This window comes from Lichtheimia ornata (genome assembly GCF_029851405.1).
Source record: "Lichtheimia ornata isolate CBS 291.66 chromosome Unknown scaffold00007, whole genome shotgun sequence".
Taxonomy (NCBI): Eukaryota; Fungi; Mucoromycota; class Mucoromycetes; order Mucorales; family Lichtheimiaceae; genus Lichtheimia; species Lichtheimia ornata.
In genome coordinates, this window is record NW_026695327.1 from 342,516 (window position 1) to 365,883 (window position 23,368).

A 23,368-nucleotide genomic window follows, 5' to 3' on the forward strand; every position below is an offset into this window, starting at 1 on the left:
CGAAGGGGAGATAGATGAATGGGATGACGATGGGAATAGTGTTCATGACAGCGCAGCTGCCATAGCCTTCTTTTCATCCATGATAAGGCATTGCTTCTCATCCATCTCACGGCGTGCCTTCTTTTGAGACTTGTTCTTTGACAATGTAATGCTTCGCTAAAAAGTACAGGCTTTAATCTCTTGTTCGTGTCATGGAAATGAAGAAGTATGCAACACTACCTCGGCAACGACAACAAAGTTTGTGGCCAGCACAGCCATAACAACGGCAAATCCAGTGATGAACATGATGATGATGGTGGTGATAACAGTGGTAGAAAAAAGTTGAGAATGAAGAAAATGTAATGGCGTGTGGAGTGTGCTCTCTTTATAAGTTATTCAGAGATGGACGAAATTGACTTTTTGGAAACAGGGAGAGGGAGAGGATAGGATGATATGCTTTGCAAGTCTCTGTCTCCTTGTGCAGCGAGCTGCATTCGTCAAAAATAAGTACGTAATACACATCCGGCGTCAATAAATGCACACATCTCGCTCTTTTTGTTATTATATTTCTATTTACAGAGCAAAATAGTTGACGAAGTATAGCAATGGTCATGTTATATTCTTGGTTGCATGTCAAATGCAAGGGGATCATCAGGTTGGGATTGTGCTGCTGCTGCTGCTGCTGTTGACGGGGGACATGCATGGCATTATGCATCCGCATTTGGAAAAAAGAAAAAAGGTCTACTCCTTGTGTGGTACGTGAGGACATCCCTCATCATCCTTTCTGCTGATCATGTCCTTCTCCATTGTTCGCACGTAGCCATATGCATACCTTAGATATAGATTAGGATAGGAATCCAAAGAATAAAAATTCAAGGTATTGTTAATTGAGCCATCGTTTGCAGCAATGCAGTTGTATGTTGTGTTGTATATATATATCCATGCATTTGCAGCAATAACATATAGGATGCATGTAGTTTACACACACACGCACATATGGGTTTGAGACACTTTAGGGATAAGAAAACAGGATGCTCTTGCCACCATGCCCATTATTCTCTTTTATGATTTACTCAACAACGTCATCTCATTGTTGGATCAAGGTCTCTACTATGCACATGGTTTCTCCTCCCAGGGAAACTGCGCCCGCCTAGTACCTTTCGGGAGTTTCGGAAAAGCGGATCATACTAGTGTGTGAGCGAGCGGTGGTGGTGGTGCAGGACACACAAAGCATCGTTGTCTTCTCCTTTTTCTTTTCCTTCTCTTTTTGATCTCATGATGGGTTTATTACAAACATTTGATACAATTTTACACGGTGGTGTACAACAACCTACTTCATACATCAAGAAACGTACCTATGAATTTGGAGATACCCTTGGTAATAAGAGTTGATGTAGGTGTGGATATACCTCTCTTAATGCAGATCATGTTTTGTTCTAGGCACCGGCTCTTTTGGCTATGTCCGACGGGCAATACGAGTTGTAGATAAGAAGCCAGTAGCCATCAAGGTCATTCCCAAACGCAATGTCAAAGGCCATTTCGATATGGTCTATGCTGAAATGAAAGTCCTCGAGGGATTGTCTCATCCAAACGTGATTGGCTTCTTTGAGTGGTTCGAGTCGCGGTATGTATAGACACACTTTTTCTCCCACCACCTCCCCTCCCTTTCTCCCCCAGCACATGCAACATGGTATATTGACAAGTGGTTTTAGAGAAAAGTTTTATCTAGTGTTTGAACTGTAAAGTATCTGGAATGAGACATTGCATGGTTACGCAGATGGACTGGGATTCTTTTTGACACCTGAGACACACACTCTTTTTAGTGCTACCGGCGGCGAGTTGTTTGACAGGCTCTTTGAACGAGGGAAATTCACTGAAAAGGACGCCGTCGTGGTAGTACGATCAATACTAAGTGGTTTACAGTATTTGCATTCACACAACATTGTACATCGAGGTATGGATGAACATGCTACTACAGCAACAAACATGGGCAACTTGGTAATGTCCTGTACTATCATTCTCAGATCTCAAGCCAGAAAACCTCCTGTTTAAGACATCCGATGCACATGCTGACTTGGCTATATGCGATTTTGGGTATTGTCATCGATCGAAAATGATAATAATGGGGATCGTTACTGATTTTAAACAGGATTGCTACATTGTCAGATCAACAATCAACGGCGCAAACAGCTTGCGGATCTCCAGGTTATGTTGGTAAGCGGCAATCCAGAAAACTTTAATTCTATTTTTGGTAACTTGTGGACCATGCTCAGCACCTGAGGTATTGGAAAAGAAGAGTTGTGGAGCTCCAGTCGATCTGTGGGCTGTGGGGTAAAGTATTCAAAGGAAAACGAATGGAGGGATGGTTTAGCTAATATTGCTATTGTAGGGTCATCACGTATACCATGTAAGGATTATCAAGGAACATAATCTACAAGGGCTTCATGTTCATGCAAACGATACTTTAGATTGTGTGGATATCAACCATTCCAAGCAGAAGAACCAAGTGAGCTCATTAATGAAATCACACATGCTCGATACGAGTTCCATGACAGGTATTGGCGTACAGTGTCCCAGGATGGTAAGTCATGTTGTATTTGTGAAAGACTTGCGTACTAAGGGTATGTTTTTGTAGCCAAGGACTTTATTCGTCGCCTCTTGACACTCGATCCTGCAAAGCGGCTAACAGCAAAGGAGGCACTTGAGGATAAATGGCTGATAGGACAAGACGCCAATGATGTTGACCTTTTAAAGAATGTACGAGAGAACTTTTGTGCACGACGTAAGCTCAAGGGTGCTGTTGGAGCCATTCGAGCCATGCATCGTTTCCGAGCCAGCGTATCCCAATCACCATTAGAAGATAAACCACCCATTGTAGTAGAAGCATCATCAAACACACCTCAATCCACTGTTTTGATTAATTGAACAAAGGCATATATTATATACATATATTGGAAATCTCTAATCTTCATTCCTTTTGGCTGTCAAAAGATAATTGACTTCTAAAGCTTCTATTCCACAGGGTGCGATATGACCATTCTTCTCTGACAACCACCATTTCCGCTTGAGAGGATCCCAAAAGATACCACGAACGTCCTGCACTGTCCACCCTCCCTTGATCGAATCCACGGCTGCAATCAATTCCTTGCTATTGATATACTTTGTCCAGTCATGCGTTCCTTTGTGCACAATTCCCAAGATGTCCTCAGCCAGCAAGACCGTCAACAGGTACGAATGCAAGGTGCGTGACATAGTGGATAAAAACAAGGAACCTCCAGGTCGTACAAGGTCGCCACAAGTTTGCAGAAATGCGAGTGGATTTGATACGTGTTCAATGATCTCCATGGCCGATACAACGTCAAATGATTCCTTGGCTTCAAGTAAATCCTCTATAATCCCCCAATTGATTAATCTCATTGTCTCTCATGTGCCTTGATACAATGAATGAATGAATTTACCTGCAAGTGTATGTCGATACTCAACACTACCAGGGCCACGCCATAATCGAGGATCTTTACGTGAATGAAGTTTGGCCATTTGGATATTATCAAAAGAAGCATCAGCGCCTACGACTTGGCCACCCAAACGTGCAAGAGACTAACAGGCAACATGTCAACGATGGTGACACGCATACTACATATCCTTTTTTACCTCTGACAACAAACCACCGCCACAACCGATATCAAGCATTCGAAGGCCCTTGAATGGATGCGTCTCGTTGTCGTTCTGAGGAAGCTGGTCACGTATGTAACGTACACGAACAGGGTTCATGAGCTGCAGCATGCCAAACTCGCCATCGGGATCCCACCATTGCTGAGACATGGCGTTGAACTTTTTCACTTCTTCGGCGTCTACAGAGCTGTTGCTGCCATAAGAACGTTGAAAGGCACGCATAAAAAGCGGCCGATGACAAGATCGTGATAAACGCAGGGCTGGGAGCATGTGTTGTCCTTTGTGTGGGTGTGGGTGTGTGTATAAGCGGAGAGAAGAGAAAGTACAAATACAGTGGGCGCGTCAAATGTTTTGAGTAGCATTGTTGTTGTCACCCATCCTGTATCCAATTCCCCTTGATATGAACATGGTAGTAATAAAGCATCATTTCTAAAGGAATGTATTGCGGCAAGATGATTCACAAAGACCGGCATGGTCGTGTATAATGGATGTAGTAGTAGATAATGCAATGCACATGATGACTCGGCTTGTACCGTGCATGTTGTTGCTTTGGTGGCGTTTTCACGCGTGCATGAAATAGACGTTGTCTGTCATTGAGGATAAAGTAATCTATTAGGATTAACAAACAAGCTCATGCCGATAAGAGCATATAACGGGCGAGTCCGAATTCGTCCATGCTTATCATCACTGTACGTAATGTGCTCTCGCTATGTAAACGGATAAACCAACAACGCAAAAAAGGAGATACATCGGACTGCACCGACATAATAGGATAAATCCCTCACAAGATGAATCCGAGAATCAGCCGATGATACCATCCAAAGCCGAAAATGGACCCTGCAAATGAAAAATGATCCGCTTGGTGGTCCGTTTGCACATGCTGAAACAACCCTTCCAGTATAGTACTACGTGTGTGTATACATTGAATTGCCAAAGAAAGATTTCTCAAACGAAAAGGGGCTGGGGGCTGATTATGATGTTGCATGTAGAATAGCATTGGAATGATAATAATATGTATCTTCGGAACGTTGGAAATCGATTCACACTGCGCGGTGGTGCGTGCATGTTGATCCGTGATAACCACCAATTGGCATCATCACCACCACCAATGGCTCATATCTTGGTTTGTACTCATGCGAATTTGCATGATGTCAATAATGCTGCACAAGGGTGAGATAACGAACGACTCTTTAAATTGCGGTGTTATTGCTATCTCAGGAGCGCGGAGGAATGGTGCAATCTATGTCCTTCTGGAAAGGAATTTATGCCATCTCATTTTGAACGTCTTCATATAAAAAGGGCACGCTAGTAGGATCAGCCATCAAAAGTCAAGCAAATAATACCATCTCTATACTCACTCACGATCATTATCTCACGATCACTGCTGCTGTTTTAATTGTGATCATCTCATCATCCTTTCGTTCTCCCCCTTTTTTTATCCACGCGATTCTTGAAAAGGCGTTCGTTTAAACCCATCCTCCATTACTCCTTCACCACTTTTTATGGCTAAAAGCATGTCACCTTCAATCATTGGAGTATCTGCTGTAGTCCCCGTGGCGGCTCAAGATACCAAGGAGAGACGAGTGAACAGTGATGTTTTTCGTTTACGACAATCGCCAGGTGTTCTCGATGCTGTACCTCGTTGTCCCACATGTCGTCGTCGTTTCCACTCACTAGGCAACCTTGCAAACCATCATCAATTGTACAAACATTGAAAAAGAAAAAAAGGCATCCATGTATATAGGTCACTTTGTTCATTAGCATAGCTCCTTCTTGTGAATTAAAAGCCATGCCCTCTTTTGCAATCATTGTTGTATTCTCTGGGTTCTTTTTTATTTTGATCGTGAGTGCCTCTTAAAGCTACCTCTTATTGCCACAGTGACCTTTTTTCCCACAGTGGATGGTTTCAAAAGGTATGATCCACGTGACCGTTAAGCATGCATGCAACACCTACAGAGCGTTGTTACGCTGTGCTACGGAGATATGGTGCCATGTGCAACGTTGTCAATGGTCCGTGCGCTTAGATCGAACAACGCATCGGAAGGCATCTTGCTGCAATCTCACGCCTGCATATGATGTTATCTAAATGAGCAAGGCAAAGAGAGTTGAGTGTAGCTATGATCGCAAAAAGAGCGGTGTACATGGTTGGACTATACTATTACATTTACAAATCAACCTGATGTTGTTGCTATGCTACTACACAGCTACAACAACATCCCGACTACCACGCTTGGCACCCTTTTGAATGTCGACTAATATGGACATCCAGAGAACAACGCTTTCAACATAGAGGCATCGTGTACAGACATCATCCATGCTCTCTAGCACACATGCTAATAGACGCTATTCAACGGCGGGTCTCAAACAACGCGTGATTTAGATGGCACAAATGCATAAAATGGTATGCTTAGCTATGGCAACTCTCAGCATCCGTTATCTTTCAAAACCTTATATGAACCATTCACACAGGGTTTCATGGGCAGACCTCACTATAGGGGGAGGAATTATCATGCACAATCACCCATCTACAGCATTGACGCATCATCAAGACCTGCCCTCTCAGCTTAGTTACACAAACAAGTCCTTCTGCATCTTCGGCTCTCGTAGTATGAGTGAAGCGATTGACAATGAACAAAGACCACTTTTCATATAGCATCACGCTTAAATCAAGTGAAAACATAAAGACGTCCATATCTCAAAATCTTACAACCCATCGTGGGATCTTATATAGAACAAAGTTGCCCGGCTGGGTCAACAAAAGCACCCTGTGTAGAAGTTTGGTGATCGAGTTTCCCAATCCGAGATTTGGCCAATGTCGCCACCAGCCAAAGTGGATCTGGGGGTCGACCTCTTCGACGACGACGACCAAAAAATATTTTTTGGGCTGTTTGCGACATTGAACGCGAAACTTTCACACAAGGTGCTGTTGGCCAAGCCGAGCACATTGCTCTATTCAAAACCCCACATTACATTGTAAAGTTTGGAGATACAGACACCTTTATGTTTGTAAGCGTGATGCTATATGAGAAGTGGTCTTTGTTTAATGTAAAGTAGCTAGACCCTGACAGAGCAAAAGATGTAGAGGGTCGTGTTGTGTAACACAACTACGTTTGCATGAATGAAAGGGTCAATGTATAATTACTTTATGGATCGTCTAGGAACAGGCATGTATTGCTAGCTAACGGCCACTTTTATCCATTCATCATTGTTGCGAGATCCGCTGCATGGGAACGATGCCCCTGCTCTAGACATTCATTTCCATGATTAAAGTAGGTTGATCCGAGCTGATTTGACTGAGCTGCGGTCAAAGAGAGATTACATCACTCTGGACATAAAGCACGCTCGATGTAGCTCAACCGATGTAATCTTGTGTGAGCGTAACTCAACCAAATCAGCTCGGATCAACCTACTTTAATCATGGAAATGAATGTCTAGAGCAGGAGCATCGTCCACCTACAATAGAATGCACAAAAGTTGGGAATGCACAAAAGTGGCTATTAGCTGCCAATGTATGACATAAAAGTGACACTACGGGAAAAATTTGGGTGAAAAAGGTGAATACTCGGTGATATTGGTGAAATATGGGTGATTTTTGCAATCACCAATTTGATGGGTTAAATTTGGGTGATCTTTTCACCAGATTACAACCAACATCGCCAATAAACCCCCAATGGTGATATGGGTGAAAAGAAGGTGACTGTATCCCCTGCTTTTCATCCATTTCCCCAAGAAATCACCTTTGGTTACCGCTGGTCATTTTCCGGTTACAGCAAATCATCTAAATACAACCTAAATACCCCACCTTTAACCATTGGTGATCTAAAGAGGATTTGGGTGAATGATGGGTGAATGCTATCACCCAAATATCACCTTAATAACCCGAAAACACCCTTACGACTCTAGCCCTCAAGGTGCAGTTTAAATGATTTTACAGCATCAATACACTACTTTTCTTATACTCCTTGTCATTACAACACTTCAATGAAGCTGCTGGATGCATGAACGAAGCAGGTAGCTATGTTAAAGCAAACTCCGCCAGTGACAGAAACAGTGGAATTCTCGAGATTTTGTATATGCAGCATGGGCATCTAACCTTCCCAATCGCAGTATTTTGCGATTCAATACCATAGTCGTATGTGTGTTGGGCATGATGGAGGGGTGTGAGTGCTCACTGTACAAGTGGCACCGGCACAGGCTGCATACCCCAATGGATTACTACTGGCACTTGTCCACTCCGGTCGACTTGGAACTCCCATTGCATGGTGCTATGGTAACATGGGATGGCCACCATCACCAATGTATAACCCACACCCACTGTGTAATGACCTGGGGATATAGTTGTTATGCCATGGGTGATTATGGTGAAATCATGGTTGTATTTGGGGGAAAACTTGGTGATAATGATGATTCTATGATGATAAACCGGTGATCTCGTTGGCGATTTTTGGTGAAATCATGGTCGTATGTGGGGGATATGGGGGATCTTATGGTGATAAACCGGTGATCTTGTTGGTGATTTTTGGGTCGATTGGTAAAAAGTCACCCAAAAAACGGGGGATTTTTTCACCAGCTTTTAACCCAAGAATAGCCAACTTTTTTCCCGTAGTGTGAGGGTTGCGTACCTTTCATGCATTGTCCCTGAAGTCCTGACTTTTTAGCTGAGTTACCCAAAGAGGTCCCTCTGCATCTTTTGCTCTGCCAGGGTCCACCTACTTGACAATGAACAAAGACCACTCTTCATATAGCTTCACGCTTACAAACATAAAGGTGCCTGTATCTCCAAACTTTACAATGAAACGTGGGGTTTTGAATAGAGCAATGTGCTCGGCTTGGCCAACTGCACCTTGGGTGCCAGTTTCACGATCAAGCTTGCCAATCCCAGATTTCGCAATGTCGCTACCAGCCAAAGTGGATCTGGGGGTCGACCTCTTCGACGACGACGACCCAAAAAATATTTTTTGGGCTAGTTGCGACATTGGACGTGAAACTTTTACACAAGGTGCTGTTGGCCAAGCCGAGCACATTGCTCTAATAAAAACCCCACGTTTCATTGTAAAGTTTGGAGATACAGGCACCTTTATGTTTGTAAGCGTGAAGCTATATGAAGAGTGGTCTTTGTTCATTGTCAAGTAGGTGGACCCTGGCAGAGCAAAAGATGCAGAGGGACCTCTTTGTGTAACACAGCTACTTTTGCATGACTGGAAGGGTTGATGGATGATAATTTTATAATGACCATATATAGCGAGCTAACAACCATTTCCTCCCAATCAGGGTTGTTGCGAAATCCACTTCATGTGAACGATTCTCCTGCTCCAACCGATCATTTCCATCATTCAAGTTTCTTGATCCGAGCCGATTTGAGTGAGCTACGCTGGAACAGCAAGCATGAAAATTAATGAATCGCAGACCCTGCGAATGTCTCCGCCTCTCAAACTTTTGGACGCTCGCATTCCAAATTTTCAAATGAAGCATGAGATCTTTATTATGAAAAAGTTGATCAGCATGCTTGAGAGCACCCTTCTGACCAATTTGCAAGTTGGAAGTGAGCAACTTCGGGGCGGTGGGCCGTCCGCTCTTTTGTTGCCCATCATCCACCGTTTGGGCCCTCCCGCATTCAAGACATCCTTAATGAAGTGTATGGTTTTCAAATGAATGAAGTTGATCAGCATGTTGCAGCGAACCTTCTGACAAAGTTTCATGTTCGAGATGGCGAATCCCAAGGTAATACGTACTATTTCGATAAATCATGAATCCGGCGCTGACCTGCTTTCCGACTTACATAGTAAACCCACATTATACCCTCCCATTCCAAATTTTCAAATGAAACATGAGGTCTTTTTTAGACCAACGTGATCAGCATGTCCAAGAGCACCTTGTGTGATAGTTTCAGGTTCATGAGGGGCAATGTCAATATCAAGGTTTGATGTACAGTGTGCATGGATTTGTAGGGCAGCATCTTGCCTCTTTAATTTACACCTCTTCCACTCCCAGCTTCTTCCCTCTTCCTCTCACTCTCAACTGTTGCCCCATTCAAGCACAACTACCACCTGCGAATGATTGTCCTGCTTCAACCCACCATGTCAACCCTACGATTGTCTTGATCTGATTGTCTTTGACTGAATGGCAAGTCCATGGCGTGTACACAGCCTTCTTGTCACTCTACTACAACACATGCTCTTGCACGCTCCTCTGCCACGACCAATCGTAACAGCATTCCTTCCAGCAATTGGTATCAACATGCCCTTTACTCCATTGTCTCCAACAGCGTTCTTTACTTGCAGCAGCCTGCCTTGCAGCTTTTTTTACGTGAACAGTAGATAGCCATTGTATAGCAGCAGCTTTATTTACGTGTAGCAACTTGCTTCAATACATACGGATCCCTATGGATGATGCCATATCAACCATCAAGTATACCACATTACAAGAAACCTTCGCCTGGTTGGGCTGCAATGAAAATGACCAAGAAAGATATGGATCAACAGCCAGATGGAAAAGGAAGTATGTCAGCAAGCGATCACAAGAGTTCCTTGTATCAACATGTTGGACTTGCATTGGCTATGGATGGATGGATGGATGGATGGATGGAACCAAGCACAGTGAGAGGTGATCCTGAAATCTGGTTTTGGTTACTTGGCACGGCGTCAGCAGGGAGGATGGATCATGCTACGTGGATGCGGCTGATGATGATGATGAATTGGATGGCATGGATGCGAGGGCTTACATCTTTGACGAAAGGAGGTTTGTCACCATGGATGGCATTGGATATTGGAGGCAAGGCACGCACAGCAACTAGTTTGCAATCATGCATGAGGATGTTTATGGCGGCAGCAACCAAGGATACAATGACACAATGGTACCCACTGATTCTATGTCGTCCACTTGATTGGTTTCCAGAATGAAAGGGAGGATACAAATTTGAAGGTTGGAAAGTGAGATGGGATCACCTACGCCATTGCATCGAGACACCTTTGTTGCTTTCATCACATCACATTCTTTAGGCTTCCTTGTTCACATGCTGATAGACGATAGGCGGTGGCAATTCTCATGGTAGTGCACAGGTTTAAATAGACGCTGACGCTTGTACTTTCAACGATAATAAACCTATAGTAATGGTACCCAACAATAGTGATTGTTACAGATATATGATCCATTGAAAGCTTAAATCATCAAATGTAAGAAAGAGTGAGCTCTGATACAATGTGGCATGAGTGCCTACATGCATCCTTGAGTATGTGCACATTGTCTTGATCCGAAACACGAGAATGTGTGGTCTGTGCGCGACTACATTTACTTCCCGAAGATTGTCTCGTGTCACATTCGCGCCTCTGGTTATCCCATGTATGAGTCCAAAAGCTTCTTGAAGTATGATATGAAAGTGGATGGGGTAGCATACATACCGAACTTTCGTTATACTTAAGAAGTTGTCGACTTATCGAGGACGCAACAATAAGCATTCTATTGAAGAAGCGTGCACGTTTACCATAACAGCTACCAGCCTTTGGTGATATTGGTGCTGTAGAAAAGTTCGTATTCTGGAAAGCTTGTAGTCTCCTTGTTCGAGCCCTTATCTTAAAATGTGATCCTATGCAACCTATATCTGATTACATATACTCATCATGCATCATTGCACCATTGTGAGTGGATAAATCCCGGTATTAACCTGCTTAGCATCCACACGTGTGATTGTTGTTGTTGCTGGTGGTGGGATGGTAGTTGAATTGCTGGTCTTGCTGCTCGCTTGACCTAATCACGAGATGGATTGGATGCATTGACAACTGTTGTCAGCGCTGGGAAAAGCTTTATATATAACGAAAGAATCGCAAAGGAACAACCTTATTATATTGTCTTCCATCAACAAGCAGTAATCACGCAGCCAATGTCACCTCCAATTCGCCCTCCTAAGAAGCCGTTGCCTCGTCCATACCCAAAACCAATTCCTCGCCCTAGTTAGATGGAGCCATCATCCAAGGATAGAGACAAAGACTGAGGATTGCTTTGGCCTACCAATGTCGAAGGATCCAACGACTCTGTCACCAAGCTCAAGTTTCTTTTCTATCCATCACCATTGAATTACATACACTATTGTTCTTGATTCCATTATTGATACCATAAAGACCATCCTTGATCCATTGATGAAACAGCCAAAAATAGCATAGAGCTCATTGTTTGTTAAAAGTCATGGTATGGTGGCCCATTGAGTATGTAATAGAGCACGCTGGTGTGATGAGGAGGGTCATTATGAAGGCCAAAAAGAGGATCCGATCAATGAAACTAGGGAGAGGGTTATTGTTTGTGTCTTATGCAGATCATATTTGTTGTTGTGTTGTAGACTCGACAGCAAGATGATAGTTTTGGGATGAACAACAGAGCGATCCTGGCTACAAACATTATGGCTTATTCTGTAAACCATTCAGCATAAATCATTACGCCATGCACGTTGTAGTAGAATATGGAATGGATCTCATTGTCTACAAAGTTCCATGATTTAACAATGAAACCAACCCCACACAATCACAAGGTTTCTTAAAGGATGCAGCATCGACGATCTATCGACCATGATCGAAAGGACCAGAAAAAAGATTGCGGGATCAAAAAAGTCATTGGTGGTCTGTTCACATGTGTCACGGCGGAATACGGGTTTTGCTGCTGCTGCTTTGTGCGGTTGAAATTTCTTTCCAAGAAACTGCCGCTCCTCGTCATCTGCATGATGTCAATGCTACGTCTGGAAACAATGAGTGGCGAAATCCAATAATGTGGATAACGTCAGCTCTTATGCTCATCTGCTCGACAAACATGACGCAAGTGCGACATTATTGGGAGATCTCTCAATCCAAGCAAACAACAAACATCAGGTCATTCTTTGTCTCACCACATGTTTCATATCAACTTGATGGTTTAAATACACAGCTGCTGCTTCGGTCTCCCAATTACCCCATCTGCCAACCATTGCCGTTCACAAACATGGCAGAATCAGATGAAGCATTAATGACAAGCTCCCTCCTCAACCCTCCATCAAACGACATGCTTGCGAAGCCCAAAGTAGCAATAGCTACTAATGATCGACGTAGAAGTACTTCAGATGTTTTTCAATTAAGGCGTTCGTCAACTATCCTTGAATCTGTTCCACGTTGCTCCGTATGCCGTCGTCGCTTCCATTCATTAGGAAACCTTGCAAACCACCATCAACTGTATCATCATTAACCATTGTATCATCAGCATTGTCATCATTTTGTAAATATATTGCTTCATCTTGCTTTCTGAAATCAGTCATAAAAGCGATTTCCATTGCTTTATTCTTTGACAGCTTGATAACTACGTGCTTGTTTGGTATGGTAGTAACCATTGCAATTATATATTGGGTAGCATTGGGTACTGGTTGACAAGCTGAAGTAGCTGCTATAAATCATGCTTAAGCATGGTCGGTTTGATAAATGTGGTGTGATAATGGTTCTTGAAACAGCAATTACAAGCTTTCCATGCATGAGAGTTGTGTAACCAAAATGTCATATCACCCCATATGACGAAGTCTCTCACTACGATTACGACATTGGCCAGTAATGATATGCATACAGCATGGTTAGGTATTTGAGATCTAGCGATTGCATCATGAACTCAATCATTTAGAGGCATTACCTATTGCTGAGACATGCCATCGAGGATATACAATGTTTAGTGGTATGCTGAAGAGGCAAAGAGACATCACAAGTGATTGCATTTAAGGTGCTTTCTATCATCGCTAACGACCAACTATCCTTGTGCATTGTCAATTGGCAAGTGGCTCTCTCATCAACCCTTCACCTTTCATGATCATTTTATGTAGCTTGCAAGTTTGTATCTCAATGGCTCTGAATGTCAAGGCAAAATGTATTACAGCTTGCTCAGCCCGTTGTGAATGTGGTCTTCATTTCTGCAAATGAAATGGAAGGCGATGAAGAAGAAAAGACGTGTAAACTTTGCCAATAAATATATGGAGAAATCAATAAACCATACCAACACGTCTTGTTTGTCACTCTAGCTAAGTAAATAACGTGGCGTAAAAGTGGATGGCCCATGTAAGCAACACGTAATTTATCTGTGAACGTTCCTAATCGCTTGGTCAGGCACCAGACACGAGCGCCCGTCAACCCCGCTTCTCTTCTCTTTATCATTCGCATCATGCTGGTGTCGTGGTTGCTTTTATTGGCAGCAGCAGCCTCTTGGTCCTATGCATACAAACCACTTTCAACACAATCACTATCCGGCATTGCAGACAGCAAGCATCGCGCATTAGAGTTGGCCGATCCACTCATGATACCACGCGTATCAGGCACACCTGGCAATCAGCAAGTGCGCGACACTATTGTACAGCATTTCCGTAATCTCGGTTGGCATGTTGCTCTCGATGAGTTCATTGCAGCTACACCCATTGGCGATACTACGTTTGCGAATATCGTAGCGACACAGAATCCTGAAGCCCAAAGGAGACTTGTGCTTGCAGCTCACTATGACTCCAAAGCTACGCCCGAAGGATTTATTGGTGCGACTGATAGCGCCGTGCCATGTGGGATGCTGATGGATGTTGCCGAATCATTGCCTTTCAAGACTACAAAACTTGACAATACCACCCTACAACTCGTGTTTTTTGATGGCGAGGAAGCTTTTGTGAAATGGAATGAGTATGATTCTATCTATGGTGCAAAGTAAGTAAGCAGAAGGTTGGACAAGTGTCGTGTATTGATCAACTCGTCTATCATTTCTACAGGCATTTGGGACAAGTTTGGGCTGAATCAGGTGATCTCGAACGCATGGATGTGATGGTGCTATTGGATTTGATGGGCGCTCCCAATCCTACTTTTCCCAATTATTATCCATCGACTGATTGGCTCTTTCACAAGCTTGTCGACATTGAAAAGCGACTCTACAAGGCCAACAACATGTTTGATTTGTCGTCACCCCTGACATACCGTGGATATCTCATGCAGGACGACCATTTGCCTTTTTTACATCGTGGAGCTGATATCCTTCATCTCATCCCTTATCCTTTCCCTGAAGTATGGCACACAATGGGTGTAAGTTGCTTGAGTCATGGGACTTTGCGATGTTGTCGCGTATTGATGTTCATCATCCTGTAGGATAACGCTGAAGCCATTGACCCGAAGACCGTTGAACGATTGACTGTTGTCATGAAAGCATTTGTTGCCGAATACCTAGAGATCACCTTACCCACTCAGCATACTGAATTATGAAGACAAGAATACATGGATTGAAGTTTATGTCTGTTGGTTGTATTGGATGAAAGGGTGCTATTGGTGAAGTTGTCAATCATTGGCAACAATGAAGGCCAAGTGACCACAAACGCATCTTCTTTATCAAAGGATCATTTTCCCATGGGAGTCTTTGTTGGATATGGGTCATTGATGTGGAAGCAGAATTTGGACTGGATAGCAACCTGTTTGAGACTTCTTTGTTGTCGGCGTAATACTCAATTGGGCACAATGGATCAGCAACCATGACAACTTCCCAACCCCATTGACAACCTGTGATATTTGGGTTGACAACAGTTATTATCATCGGCAATGCTTGATCCAAAAGATATAAAAGACCATGTTCAAATCATCTCCTTCGTTCTTTAGTTACATACATCTATCTTCTCCAACAACAACATTCACTACCACTTCTACTCTTCTGCAACAACAATAAGCGAAAATGCCTGCCGATCGTCCTCCAAAAATGGCTTTGCCTCGTCCTTATCCCCCACCAAGTGCCATCAAGCGTCCTCGCTAAAAGCCACTGCAATCAAGGTCAACGAGAGCCGTACTCAGTACTTTCAATTGGAACAACCAAGGCCTTTACTTTCAAGCAATGATCTTTTCGGTGTTATTGACAGCAGCTATCCTTTGTCTGGTTGCATAAATGGTCTCTAATAAACATCAACTAAATGCTCTCGTATATTTCTACCAATGTCTTTTATTGTCTTGTGAACGTTTAAAGAGGATTTATGTATATAGCATTGATGGTTGCTGAGCTATGTATTCTATATCAATGCAAAAATGGACCGCTCTCTCTCTCTCTCTTTCTTCTCCCCGCCATTCAGCTATCATGTCACGAGGTCTCTTGATTGTCGTTGAAGGTTGCGATCGATCCGGCAAATCGACTCAATGTGCACGACTGACAGAGCGTTTGAATGCCACTGGCCATAGCGCCAAGCTTCTCAAGTTTCCTGGTAGGTAGACACTACAACACTACACCTGACTATGACTTGCTGACCACCGCCATTGGCAACAACAGATCGCACTACTCAAACCGGTCAAATGATTGACGGATACCTGAAGCAATCGAGCCATATGAATGACCAGGCTATCCATCTCTTGTTTTCAGCTAATCGGTGGGAGGCCATGTAAGTATTTGGGTTATTGGATTATACGCGACCAATGTCAGCTTGTTCACACACACGTGACAGGGATGCCATGGAACAAATGCTGAAATCAGGCACCCATTTGGTGGTGGATCGTTATGCCTTCTCGGGTGTTGCATTTTCTTCAGCCAAGGTGAGTATAGGAACCTATGTACATCAATGGATGATGATGATGCTTATATGAGATTCTTATTAGGGGCTTGATCTTGAATGGTGTAAGCATCCTGATGTCGGCTTATTGGTACCGGATCTTGTACTCTTCCTTGATTTATCGATCGATGATGCTGAAAAGCGTGGCGGTTTTGGCGTTGAGAGATATGAGACGCGTGAATTGCAAACCAAGGTGCGCGAAAAGTTTATGGCATTGAAAGAGCCCTCTTGGAAGGTATGGTTTGCATAAGAAAAGATGGGTAGGATGGCCATCTAATTACGCCACAGGTTATTGATGCCAAAGGATCCATGGATGAAGTGCACAGCTCAATGTGGGATATCGTCAATCAAGCAGTGGAGAAGCCTGTGGAAAACGATGTCGTATTCGGATTGTGGAAATGAGATCTCTCTTTTTTTCTGACACAACGCCGGCACCAGCTTCTGTAGACAGTGTAGCTATGATCCCATATACCAACGCTTTGTTGTAATTACAATAAGATTATCCTTACTGCACTAGACAACATATTAAAATTGACGAACATTGATATGTTTCCCGAGTCATTTCATGCACCATATGGATATTACTCTAATGAAGCAATGACAACAACCAAATACGTATTGTCTCAATTTGGGCTTTGAATCACACGATATACGGCAATTAACCTTAAGAGGAATCATGAGCAATAGCGCTTGTGCAGGCGCCAGACCATAGAAATTACACTTTAGGACATATACAAGGTGATTCAATAGAATCATTTATCGTGATCTTCGGTGGCAATATTAACTTGGGCATTGACAACAATGAAACCATGTATGCTTAAAGACATGTTGGGAAAGCGTGAGGTTCTGAGAAGCTGTTGGCAATGATGCAAGGAGTTGACTAGGAGAAGAGGAGGGGGGTCAGAGTTGTTGGTGCGTGTAGTCATCATGTGTATGCGGTTGCCCCGTCGCGTGTATGTACCCGATCCAAAGCCAATTCCCCATTGTGTAGGAGCCCTAACATTCATTACCTTGTTTAAGATTAGCCAGCTGCAACGGCTGCTGTTGTGGTTCCGCCACGCACTGACCATGCTTAACCCATCCCATTAGTGCGTATGTACCCCCGTTTTCAGATTTATTAATGAAAGTGATTACAAGCGTTTACGTCGTTAGTACAAGATTGGTGCTATCAGACCGATATGGATGCATGATGTTAAAACTAACTATAACTTTTCTGATCTTGTGAGTTGTTTTTTATGCACAACATAAGCCAATCGCTATTCTTCCTTACCTTTATCGTCAATCACGGCGGTGAATACCAAGAAAGGACAATGAAAAGTGGTGGGTGGTTTTGTCCTCCCGTAAAAGTTGCACAAGAACACAAGTCCCTCGCAATTGTGCAACAAACAAATGTCAAGAAAGATAACAATGACAGATGAACAATGATGCATCATGGCTTACCTTACCATGGTAGTGTTAATACTTGCCGTAAAGTCATCTTGTGAAAGGAAGAAGCGTATGCATAAGAGAATGATTCCTTTACTGCGCAGCAGAGCACACGCACCACATACACACACACAGCATATGCAAAGTTCATGCATCGTTGTGCAGCGGCGATGATGCATGCAGCAGGTGAGCGATTTAACGCAAGATCTCAAATTGCTTTTTTGAATCAGCATCACCCATTTTGATTGTCTCGATATTATCGATGCTGCGCAGCTTATGTAGTAGCGTCGTGTCATGACACCAGCAGCAGCAGCAGCAGCATTATACAGCATGCTGCAGCCGGAGATCGTCATCCATTATATAAAAGCAAGCATCATTCTTCATTCAAAGGGCAATAGGAAAAAGTGGGTCATCGCTTGTACGTCTTTTTTCTTCCCGAGGTAGTTCCCGGTTGTTGTATTACAATGAGGACAGGCCAGCTGATGATGATCATTTCTTTATCCTTCCACAAACTCATTGTTCCAAAAGTAGAGTATCCACGTCGTTTATAGTGAGCTAACAAGAGAGGAAAGGAAAAAAGGAGATGCAACTCCCCATTCATTTTCACACGATCATCATCTCAACATCCATCATTGGATTATTGAAAATGACCTATATCATACAATGACGCATTTTGGATCTCGTACGATCCTTGTTGTAGAATATTATTAGCAATCCAAAAAGAGGAATGAGCTTGTCTTTGGATCTTGTTAACCTGCATGCAATAGGGCGGTTGTATTATGCTTTCGTTGTTCTTTGGTAAAAAAAAGTGGCCAAAGGCTCCTATCTCGACAATAATTTTTCTCCATGTAGTAATTTCCCCTCCAGGAACATCATTATCATAATGCACATGGGCGTGTGTGTATATACACGATATGACTACCATAGCACCAATCAAACAAAAAAGCCAAGAGAAGAGGGCGTTGTCACTTGACAGATTGTGCTGCAGTGAAACAATGTGTGTGTGTGTACTGATGCTGTCAGAAAGATTGGGGGAGGATTTTGATGATGGTGGTGGTGGTGATGCTGTGGACCACAGGACGGGGTTAAGAAAGCTGCAAGGGACTGGGATGATCATCCATTAGACTCAACGGCAAGGAGAGAGCATTTCCCATCGAAACAGGATTTGTTTTGCGTTAAAGTGCTTCAAAAGCCAACTGCGGTCCAACCATGTTTGGTTAATGAGATGCACAAGTTACAGCATCTTGCATGTCGTGTTTCTTTACACGACGCGCCGCTGCTGTTCTCAATCTTAACAACAACATAGATCGCCCAACATAGCTATTGAAACTTGTGTTCCAATATTGTGTGTGTCTAGTGCCCTGATATTGACCGGGGGAATAAGGAACGCATATGCATGGCTGGCTCTCAATGCCTTTCGCTGCCACCATTGCATGCACGCTTGTGTTTTGACTCACTTTGATGATTGTTGGTATACACACAAAACCCCTCTCTCTCCTTCACACATACAACCCCTTGTTCTCTTTTTCTTCATCTTAATGACTAGTTGTAATAGCAGCCTTCTTGTCTCAGCCCATATACACGGGGACATCAGGGGTGGAGAGAAGAAAAAAAGAGAGAGCATGATGACGACGGGGGGAGGTACACAAGGGGTAAGAGAAAGAAAATGAGACTGAGCCAAAGGTGGAGTTAGAATGAAACGATCACGGGCCTTTTTGTGCACATCACGCTGGACATGTTGAAACTTTTTAATGATTATATGACAGGGCAATCAAGTGTTCACGAGATCACTTCCATATCCACCCCGCCCGCTTTCACTCTCTCAGCTAATCCAAATAACTTGCTTGCCCTTTCAAGTAGTATTATTTGGGTGGCACTGCAATTGTGTTTACGTGAAGCACTTTTTATAAAGAAAAAAAAGTCATCATTAAAGCACACATAAGCTACAAAAGAAAGAGTCCGAGGATAGAGGAGACCATGTACAATATAGAGTGTGGCCACATTGGTTTACATTCAAATAGTTCCTTGCTTTCCGCCACAAATCCATCATAAAAAACAACACCCAAAACAACCAAATTGATAGGAGAATCAAGTACACCACTACGGCACCTACAACAACAAAGTTTGGGGGTGCGGATCCGGGGAGATGTCGATTTTCGAGCGTCTACTTTGAGAGAGAAGCACACATACGCACACACAAAACATTGGTGGGTCGTCGTATGATTTCATTGCAACTGCTGCTGCCGGTCATTTCTCCTTGCCCTTGCTCACCTGCAGCCGTTTAAATGGATCTCTCGAAACAATATCAGCCTTACCAAAAGCCATCATTGAGGGCTTGTATGGGCTCAGCATAATGACAAGATGATTGCAATGATGGGCTCAGCATGAAAAAATGTCGTGTTGTGGCTCTTGTAAAGTAAAATAAAAATGGACATATCGATGCAAGTAACTCAACCGCTGTGCAGCACACAAACAGTAAACATTACAGATAATCAGCTCAATCACAGGTTAGCATCCTTTCGCCTTCCCAACTTATCTCCTCCTTTATCCCTTGTTCTATTGGACACTCACCCACCCGTCCCACTTGCCCGTTTTCTTTTGCCACACACCCACACACCCACACAATCACTCACACACACCATCATATTTAACCTCCCGCCTTATTTTAAAGCTGCTCCATCATTCATCTCTTCCTCTCTTCTCTCTCTCTTTTTTTTCTCACCACCGCAGCTGCCTTTAGCACTTGCATTTTTGTTTCACCCTCTCTTTGATCTGCATTTCGTTCAACAAGAAGGTGTGTGTGTGTGTGTGCTTTCGTTGTTTTGTGTGCTTCGACATATGCCGTGAAAAAGAAAGGCACAACCAACCACTCACATGTCTTTGCAGTTAGGCAGCTCCCATCCCAACGCACGGATTACAGGTACGTGCGTGTATGTGCTTTGCAGCATTTCACTCATCAAACCATTTAGCCATGGAAAGTATTTATCATCAATCGGGTATCTACTCGTCAGCTGGTGCTCCTCAGTCACCTTATGTGCCAACCTCGAGTTATGCCACGGAACAACAACAACAACAACATCCGCAACTTCCGCCACCACCTTACCGGTCTACTACTACAAGCAGCTTTTTCAATAACAGCCATCGATATACCTCTATCAATCACACACCACATTCTTATGGCAGCCATGATATGATGGGTAATGCTGCGGGTGGTGCTGATCCCTATTCACCTGTTGGTGGTGCACCATCAACATGGTCATCAAGCGCAACGGCACAACAGCAACAACAACAACAACATCCACCACAAGCTTCATCTGGTTTTCCTTCTTACATGAGTCCACCTGCATTACCATCACCTGTGTCAGCGGCATTTCGTCGTGGTCATCATAGCGGATATGGATCCGGTCATGCTGCTGCAGCTGCTGCAGGTTGCTTTGGTGGTCCTTGCTCTCCGACCGATAATGCTTTTGGTCATCCAACACCGCCAGCACCTATTCAAAGACCCAAGTTGACCACTACGGTGTGGGAAGATGAAGCCACTGTATGCTATCAAGTCGATGCCAAGAATATTTGTGTTGCTCGTCGTCGAGGTAAAAAAAATTTACAACCCGCGTATTACTACTAGTACTTTTGAAAAGATGTTGACCATCCTATATAGACAATGACATGGTCAACGGTACCAAGTTACTTAATGTAGTTGGCATGTCTCGTGGAAAGCGTGATGGTATTCTCAAGAATGAAAAAGGTCGTGTCGTTGTCAAGGTTGGCGCAATGCATCTCAAAGGTGTATGGTAAGTGTACATTGTTTTTCTTTTGCTCCCCTTGTTCCCTACGTAACAATACACACACACACACACACGCACTTGTTCCTTTGGCTCCTTTTACCCCTTCTATCCCTTATTCTCGGAAATCGTTCGATGGAAAGAAAGAAACTAAATACCCTCTCTCTCTCCCTCCCCCCTTGCAGGATTACCTTTTCACGCGCCAAGGACCTGGCCACCAAGTTCAAGATTGTTGATTTGTTGTATCCTCTATTTACTGATGACCCATCACAATTCCTTTGCACTACCTCTGACAGTGGTCTCAGCGTACCTTCAGGAGATACAGCATCTGTGGAAACGGCTCAAACATCATCCACCGTCAAATCATTAGTGGGTCCACCACCACCATCAGGAACAACGCATTCCATGTCGCCTTACAAGACGGCGGATCTTTCAAGCTATCATTACATGCCACCATCATGGGAGAATCGCCCACCCTATTCATCATTGGCCAACAATGACTGTGAGTCTCTTTTTTATTTGTATTTGTGTTTACGTTACTAATACATGTAATATGTAGCACTTCGCTCACAAGACATGCCAGCTACAAGCACACCTTACAATGGCATGTTGAATGGCACGCCTGCTGGTGTTCCTCGACCTTCATCATTTGGTAGCCTTACTCATCCACCATCATCAACGCTTGAAGATGATCCATTCATGGCACGCCGATCTGGTGGTATTGATGAGCCATCAGTAGCACGTTTCCCATCAAGCCCACCACCCGAAAAGTACGCTGCTGATCAATCCATTCATCCACCCTACATTTATGACAGTGAGAACCATCACGCTGAAGGTAAAACGTGCGTTTGTGTTTATGGTGTGGTGCATCGTGTGTGTGTTTGCAAGCGTAAACAAAAGAAAAAGAGGCTGACTTTTTTAACCTTTAGTATCATCTACCACCAATGCAAACAACAAGAAACGACGACAGAGCCACGATTCTACTACTGAGCTTGTTGAAAAGGCAGAGCACAGCAACAAGCGTATCAAAAGCAGCGGTTGATTTTGGTGATTCATGTCTTTCTCTTTTGCTCTCTTCTTGTGTGTTGTTTTTCATATACATCTTCTACCTACCATCACCCACCCTCCTACCGAAAAAGAAAAAAAAGTCCAAGATGACCTTGTTGTGCTTTATACCCCAATATCGAAACGCATTATCATTGCTCAAGCAAGCACATTCTCTCGTCGTTTCACCCTGATTATGAAATTCCTTGACAACTCTTGTAGTTTTAATGCTATTCCTACTCTTCTACCCCTCCCACCATCAACTACATCATATATCCCAGAAACAAGCACACATTCTACACCTCCTCATATCCTTTATCTTTTCTTGTCATATCAATATATACATCATTCATTGGCACAAGTAGCTTGTCATTGTGTTTCTTTCTTTTATCATTGGCTTGTAGTTGAAAAGTGAAAATGGCGCGCACGCATAAGATGATCGACATGTAAACTTGTTTGTGTCCTGTCAATCTTCGCCATTCCACAAGGATCCTGCATACATATCTTATCCACAGATGGCAATTTCACAATGCTGGTCACTTTAATGTACACGCATACAAAGGCCTCTTCTCTTGTCGTTTTTGTGCACTTTTTTGCGTGTGGCTTCAAAAGCTGTTGAATAAACTTCTTGTGCTGCGGAGGGTCGGAGCAGCCTTCCGGTCGGGCGGCGGCGGGCTGATGGTGGATATTTGTTGATTGACGACCACAAGCTGAAAGAACTTTGTGTTGGCTTGTTGATGCAATGTCCCTTCCATTTCCCCTCTTTTCTCCTTCGAATAAGAATATCATTTCATCGATAAAAAGAATCCTCGTAGATTGTGTAACTGAGGGATCCAAGTTGCGTGGTCGTCCAACAGATCACACTGAAGAACAAAAAGACCATTTGACATATTGTACGACGTTGCGTGTAAAGAGCACATCA

General features: G+C 43.4%; 6 protein-coding genes across 6 annotated transcripts; 4 read left to right on the top strand and 2 right to left on the bottom strand.

Annotated features, from left to right (window-relative positions):
• Positions 1-42: 42 nt before the first annotated feature.
• O0I10_002513 (uncharacterized protein) lies at positions 43-285 on the bottom strand (the record flags this gene model as incomplete). Its single annotated transcript, XM_058482595.1, has 2 exons — positions 43-156; positions 220-285. 2 exons carry the CDS (start codon positions 283-285, stop codon positions 43-45), a joined length of 180 nt encoding a protein of 59 aa, XP_058346619.1.
• Positions 286-1,257: 972 nt separating this feature from the next.
• O0I10_002514 (uncharacterized protein) lies at positions 1,258-2,904 on the top strand (the record flags this gene model as incomplete). Its single annotated transcript, XM_058482596.1, has 10 exons — positions 1,258-1,357; positions 1,420-1,603; positions 1,692-1,718; positions 1,803-1,933; positions 2,004-2,073; positions 2,129-2,193; positions 2,253-2,310; positions 2,369-2,386; positions 2,448-2,560; positions 2,615-2,904. 10 exons carry the CDS (start codon positions 1,258-1,260, stop codon positions 2,902-2,904), a joined length of 1,056 nt encoding a protein of 351 aa, XP_058346620.1.
• A 36-nt stretch (positions 2,905-2,940) lies between these two features.
• Positions 2,941-3,921, bottom strand: O0I10_002515 (3-demethylubiquinone-9 3-O-methyltransferase; the record flags this gene model as incomplete). The annotated part of the gene is made up of 3 exons (XM_058482597.1): positions 2,941-3,368; positions 3,438-3,576; positions 3,631-3,921. The coding sequence occupies 3 exons, from the start codon at positions 3,919-3,921 to the stop codon at positions 2,941-2,943; spliced, it is 858 nt and encodes a 285-aa protein (XP_058346621.1).
• Positions 3,922-13,806: 9,885 nt separating this feature from the next.
• O0I10_002516 (uncharacterized protein) lies at positions 13,807-14,876 on the top strand (the record flags this gene model as incomplete). Its single annotated transcript, XM_058482598.1, has 3 exons — positions 13,807-14,330; positions 14,393-14,699; positions 14,763-14,876. The coding sequence occupies 3 exons, from the start codon at positions 13,807-13,809 to the stop codon at positions 14,874-14,876; spliced, it is 945 nt and encodes a 314-aa protein (XP_058346622.1).
• Positions 14,877-15,729: 853 nt separating this feature from the next.
• Positions 15,730-16,597, top strand: O0I10_002517 (thymidylate kinase; the record flags this gene model as incomplete). The annotated part of the gene is made up of 5 exons (XM_058482599.1): positions 15,730-15,853; positions 15,919-16,027; positions 16,091-16,178; positions 16,242-16,430; positions 16,484-16,597. 5 exons carry the CDS (start codon positions 15,730-15,732, stop codon positions 16,595-16,597), a joined length of 624 nt encoding a protein of 207 aa, XP_058346623.1.
• A 3,994-nt stretch (positions 16,598-20,591) lies between these two features.
• O0I10_002518 (uncharacterized protein) lies at positions 20,592-22,444 on the top strand (the record flags this gene model as incomplete). Its single annotated transcript, XM_058482600.1, has 5 exons — positions 20,592-21,210; positions 21,279-21,411; positions 21,588-21,904; positions 21,962-22,237; positions 22,332-22,444. 5 exons carry the CDS (start codon positions 20,592-20,594, stop codon positions 22,442-22,444), a joined length of 1,458 nt encoding a protein of 485 aa, XP_058346624.1.
• Positions 22,445-23,368: the final 924 nt, after the last annotated feature.